Source organism: Stegostoma tigrinum, chromosome 10 (genome assembly GCF_030684315.1).
Source record: "Stegostoma tigrinum isolate sSteTig4 chromosome 10, sSteTig4.hap1, whole genome shotgun sequence".
NCBI classification, from domain to species: Eukaryota; Metazoa; Chordata; class Chondrichthyes; order Orectolobiformes; family Stegostomatidae; genus Stegostoma; species Stegostoma tigrinum.
In genome coordinates this window covers 17,733,847-17,739,846 of record NC_081363.1, presented here as the reverse complement: position 1 = coordinate 17,739,846, position 6,000 = coordinate 17,733,847, and the positions used below count along the sequence as shown (strand labels likewise).

General features: G+C 37.8%; 1 protein-coding gene across 1 annotated transcript in view; it reads right to left on the bottom strand.

The window, feature by feature from the left end:
* Positions 1-2,366: 2,366 nt before the first annotated feature.
* LOC125455527 (cation channel sperm-associated auxiliary subunit beta-like) overlaps positions 2,367-6,000 on the bottom strand; it is an 86,237-nt gene continuing 82,603 nt past the window's right edge. The window contains exon 14 of the mRNA XM_059649413.1: positions 2,367-2,416. Coding sequence (XP_059505396.1) covers positions 2,404-2,416 — 13 coding nt within the window. The 3' untranslated portion in view covers positions 2,367-2,403. The remainder of the gene's footprint in view (positions 2,417-6,000) is intronic.

Genomic DNA, 6,000 nt, shown 5'->3' with positions numbered 1-6,000 from the left:
GCTGAAAGTCGATCCCTTTGACGCTGGAACCACAGGAGGAGAGGAAATTAATCATCCTTGTAGTGATTGTAATAAGGTCGGCCAGCTGGACCTCATAGAAATAGTAGGAACTGCAGATGCTGGAGAATCTGAGATAACAATGTGTAGAGCTGGATGAACACAGCAGGCCAAGCAGCATCAGAGGAGCAGGAAAGCTGATGTTTCGGGCCTAGGCCCTTCTTCAGAAGTGGAGGAGGGGAAGGGGCTTCTGAAATAAATAGGGACAGAGGGGGAGGCAGATAGAAGATGGATAGAGGAAAAGACAGGTGGAGAGGAGACAGGCAGGTCAAAGAGGCGGGGATGGAGCCAATAAAGGTGAGTGTAGGTGGGGAGTTAGGAAAGAGGTAGGTCAGTCAAGGGAGGATGGACAGGTCAAGGGGGCAGAATGAGGTTAGTAGGTAGAAGATGGGGGTGGGGCTTGAGGTGGGAGGAGGGGATAGGTGGGATGAAGGACAGGTTAGGGAGGCGGGTACAATCTGGCCTGGTTTTGGGATGCAGTAGGGGGAGGGGAGATTTTTAAGCTGGTTAAGTCCACATTGATACCATGGGCTGCAGTGTTCCTAAGAGGAATATCCCCTGTAATGCCCAGCTACCTAAAGTCCTCCATTGCACCAGTGGAGGTATGACTTTTTTACAACAGCTCGATACAACTGAGTAGCTTACTAGGCTATTTCAGAAGGTTGTTAAAAGTCAACCACATTGTCAAGGATCTGGAGTCACATATAGACTAGACCTGGTTAAGGATAGCAGATTCCCTTTATGAAGGGCATTATAAAAATAAATTCAATACTGAAACTAGCTTCCAATTCAAGAGTTAATATTTTTATTAATTAAATGAACTTAAAATCCACCATTTGTCATTGTGCAATTTGAGGATGTGGCAGTTGAGACATTGTCCGGGCATCTTGGTTGTTGGCTTCAATGGCACTATTACCAAGCCACCATCTCCTCTATATCTGATCCTTTGGCTGTGTGATTACTTATCTCCCTTAATCAGCTGTTCCTTCTACTGTTACCATGCACATTGTCCCATGTTACAGCTTCAGCAGGATGATACCTCAGCTTGAGGTATGCCTAGTGTTGTTCCTGGCTTGCTCTCCCACGTTCCTCTTTGAACCATTGATAATTAACCCTTCAAGCTGCTCTGCCAACTTCAACTATCTTAAAAGAGTGAATGCCCAAGTCCTTCTGTCCCTGCTTATTCTTTAGAATTGTGTCATTAAGTGTAATCTCGCTATTCCTCTCACTATCCGTTCCACCAAATGCCTCACTCAACATTTTTTCTGTATTAAATTCCTTCTGCCACTTGGCTGCCTTGTTAGCCTGTCTATGTTGATTCACAGTTGATTAATATCATCTTCACAGTTCAACAGCACCAAGAGCTTCATTGATATTTATTCTTTAAGTTACTTTTGCAGAGACCTGGCATAAATATGCCAACTCAAATCGCCTCCTTCTGCATGGTGACCATTCTATAGCTCTTTGATTCTAAATAAACTATGTCACAGCAATTGTTGAAATTCTATAGTTAAAATTACTTTAATAACCAACACTTTAAACATAGCACACAGGAGGCCACTAAGATCAGAGAGTCAACCTTTACTCCCAGGAAGGCAAAATGTCCGGGCAGTCATTAGAAATGTGCTGCCCACTTTTGCCCACTTATGCACAAAAACAGACTTATTTAAAGAAGCCACTTTTCTTCCTCCCCCTAACTTCAGTATGTTGGGAAAGCTACAGTCACACCCTGCTCAGACCGATGGTAACATGATTATCTTGTGAACTGCTAACGTTACATGGTCATTTATCATTGAAAACAATTATATTATGTAAAAGAAATGCTACACTTTAAAACATGGGCACTATTAGGTTAAATTTTCTTACACATACATTGTTATCAGTTTTCAATGCAGTTTGAAATTCAACAAATTTATCAAGACAGATTTCAAAGAAAAACAGAAAAATATAAATGGCTGAACACAGCTGGAGTTCAGTAAACTTTTGTTTCACTTTTCAGTGTTTAAGAAATATGACAAATTCCACTAAAATTTCTAACCTGCTTTGTTGGTTGAAAATTTGAATTCAAAGTTGACTGTATCATTAAGATCCAAAAGTACAAAAGGATTCAAATGTACATTGTTGGGATCCTCGGTCCAGGTGTAACACTCATTTTCAAAAATACCCCACGTGCCATTTCGGGAGCTAAAGTCATAAAGGAACCAATTCCTTTCTTCAATTAACACGTAGTAAGTAGTTAGCAATGGCATTGTAGCGTACGCCAGGACAAGATTGCTGCTATTTACTCTAACTATCAGAAAACTACTGTACCCAGGAACAACGAGCGTCTTCTCAAAATCATCAGCTTCAAAACCATAATCTGTTGAAACAAATAGGTTGTCCAAATTATTATCACTTCTTCCGTACCATTACTCACAACTCAATGTCTGAAAGGCTAAGAGCAAGCAGAAACATTGGAAGCAAAGCAAGACAGAATCAGTAGCAGAATAAAAATTCTTGATATGCTTATACACTGTGATTAGTAGTTTGAATTCACACAACCTATTCCAATGTTAATCTGTACAGTCAAATTAAATAATTATGTTTAGAATGAAATCTTTCTCATAAATGAGATTTTACAAAACTACAGTACATCTGATGAAGTTTCTATCATTATCTTGTAAATATCTTACATTTCATGAACACTGCTGTAAATAAAAACTACAATGAAAACAAAAGAAAAATTGTATGCAAGTCAACCTCAAAGTGATTGATGCAATTAAATATAGTATTGTGATTTCAAAGGAAAATGCTCCAGATGTTTTTTTAAGCATCAGCAGTGGAACAATGATTGGCATCACATGCAAGAGCATCCACTCCTTCCATCACCAACACTCAGTAGCAGTAGTGTGTACCATCTAAAAGGTGCATGGAAATTGAAAATTGCTGGAAAAAACTCAGCAAGTCTGGCAGCACCTGAGGAGAGTGCAGTAGAATTCACATTTAGTGCTCTTTCATTAGAACTTTCAACACATTTGCATCTTATGCCAAACTTGACATGATAGGAGATTAAGCTGTGACTGCTTGAGGTGAAAGGAATTTGGAACAGTGTCAATTTGCCAACAGACCCATGGCCTTACTTTTGTAGTATGAATTGTTATGGTAGTTTGAAATTTAGCACTCTTGCTTTTGCCCTGATCGGTGAAAGATGAAAGATTTTACCATCATGTGTCTTTTCTAATATTTTGAGTAATGTAATTTGATCAATCTGAGTTTTGAAATTTCAATTCATTTTGCCTCAATAGCCACTTTAGGGAAAGAGTTCCAGATTTCCACTAGGCTTTATATAAATATAAATCTTGTCTAACCTCTAAACAGATTAATTCTAATATTATCCTCTCAATGAAGGAAATAATTTTATGCTTGTTTGTAGAACACCCAGACTGAAGATTCAGAACAACACTGAGAGGGATTTTGAGCTAAAAAGTGCAAAGGAAGGGGCACTATTCTCAAGCCTTGATTTGTTTTGAAATAAATGTGAATTTATGCATTATTTCTATAATATTTCATCTTGCAAGTCATTTCAAAAAGAAATGAACATGGACAGAATAGTATATCTGTTATTTCAGATAAGAAAATGTTTGAGATATTGTTTAAAAGTAGGATTCTATAAGTACATCTATATCACATAGTTGCTTAATTAATTTCTCAATTTTTGTGAAGTTTATTTGATGTTAACAAGGAGAATTTTGCAGGTTTGACTGAGCTGTGTGTGCCAAAGTTAGTGTCTGTTTTGTGGAACATCTCCCCTCCATACACAGTCACGACCCTGACTTTCCTGATGCCTGTCAGTTTAATTTGTCATCTTATGCCCACAGTGACCTTTCTGTCCTTGGCCTCATATGTATAGCTGTGGGAACATATTATAGGAAAGATGTGAATGTATTGGAGAGAGTGCAGAAGTGACTTAAAAGAATGATTCCAGAAATGAGGAAATTCAGCTATGCAGATAGATTGAAGAAGTTGGGATTGTTAATCTTTGGGTGAAGAAGGCTGAAAAGATATTTAATAAAGGTTTCATGTCATAAGCGGGCTCGATAGAGTAGACAAGTAGAGGATATTCCCACTCTTAAAAGGAACAAGAATGAAAGAGAACTGCTTTAAAATGATATGCAAAAGAAGCAAGGTGATATGAAAAAACAAAAACAGAAATTGCCGGAAAAGCAAGTCTGGCAGCATCTGTGGGGTGAAACCAGAGTTAATTTTTTTGGTTGAGTGACCCTTCCTTGACTCAAAATGTTAACTCTGATTTCTCTCCACAGATACTCCCAGACCTGTTGAGCTTTTCCAGCAATTTTGGCTTTTGTTTCTGATTTACTTAGCTGTGGGGTTTTTTTTCAGTTTCTATTCAAATAAGAAAAACATTTTTCCCATGGTGAGCAGTTAGGGTATGGGATGCACTGTCTAGAAATACGGTGGAGGCAGATTCACTTTAAGGATTCAAGAAGGTATTGGATGATTATTTGAATAGGAATAGTTTGTAAGATTTTGGGGAGAAGTAAGAGATGGGCACCAGGTAATGATGCCTGTTTAAGAGCTGGTGCAGGCATTATTTGCAGCAAGGTCTCCTTCTGCATCATTACAATTCTGTGACTTTGTCCATTACAGTCTGTTCTAGTTATTTATTGCTGTGGATATGTTAAACCTAGTTACAATATCTACAAAATGCAATAGGTAGGCATTGGAATCGCTCATTCCCATATTTTGAGACCCATAGCTAATAATGCATTAAATCCCTGGGCTAAAGAAACACTTACAACTGTGTGTGAGGAAGATAGTAGGAACTGTCGATGCTGGAGAATCTGAGATAACAAGGTTTAGAGCTGGATGAAAGCAGCAAGCCATGCAGCATCAGAGGAGCAGGAAAGCTGACATTTCAGGTCTGGACTATTCCACATTATGAGGGATTGGTAGTCTCTACTCACAATTTTGCTTTATTTCTCGTGAGGAAGGACAAACAAATTGCTTTTGCAATTTCTATACAATCCTCTTCTTATCAGACAGACGCCAAGCTGCAGAAGTCAATAGTACTTCTTGAACCTCTTGACAAGAAACTCCTGGTTTCCTCAATGAAATATAACATCCAGATTCTGTGAATTGCAAGTTTACCACTTCAACAAATAGAAATGTTTTATAATTTTCCATGTCTAAATGTAATTTTCTTCATCAGCAATTTACTTAGCAATAATGGCATGTCTCTCTTTTATAATGCAGCCATACAATTTTATGGAGGAGAACCATTCGGTTTAAAGATGGCAACAAATTATCATTCCTAAATCAAAAGAAGGTAGACATCTCCTATTCTTTGACCCTAATTTTGTCTGTTTAGTCCAGGGTTTCCAAATAATTATTCAGCCAATCGATGCTAAACATGATTGAGATACAGCCACCATCCAGCACGGCATAATTGAATGAATCAGCAAATAAGATATTCATGGGCCAAAACTTCAGCCACTAACACAGTTTTGTTTCATGTTCATACTTACCATATTCACCCTCAGGACCAAGGCTGGCTCAACCAAGTGTGAAAATTGGACAGTCACATATGGCAGCAAAGTTTCAGAGGCTCCAAATTTAGATGGAAATGTGCCTTTTTAAAAAATATTAATATGCTATCTCTAGTCAATGAAAGTATCAAATATTGCACTTATTAAACATGCATCATTACTATTTGAGAAGTTGAGCTTTATTATATATTTCAATTCATCTTCACATTGAGTTGAAGCAGTTGCTTATTTTTTTAAAGTAACATAATGCGAGATAAAAAGGAACTATCTCAAGCTCCATGTCAAGAAAAGGAAAGCTGAGCGGAGAACTAGCAAAAAGATTTCTTCATTAAATATCTCAAATTTCACACATACCAAATGGAGAGTGGTTTATAACATCAGGATGAATGCAGCTTAC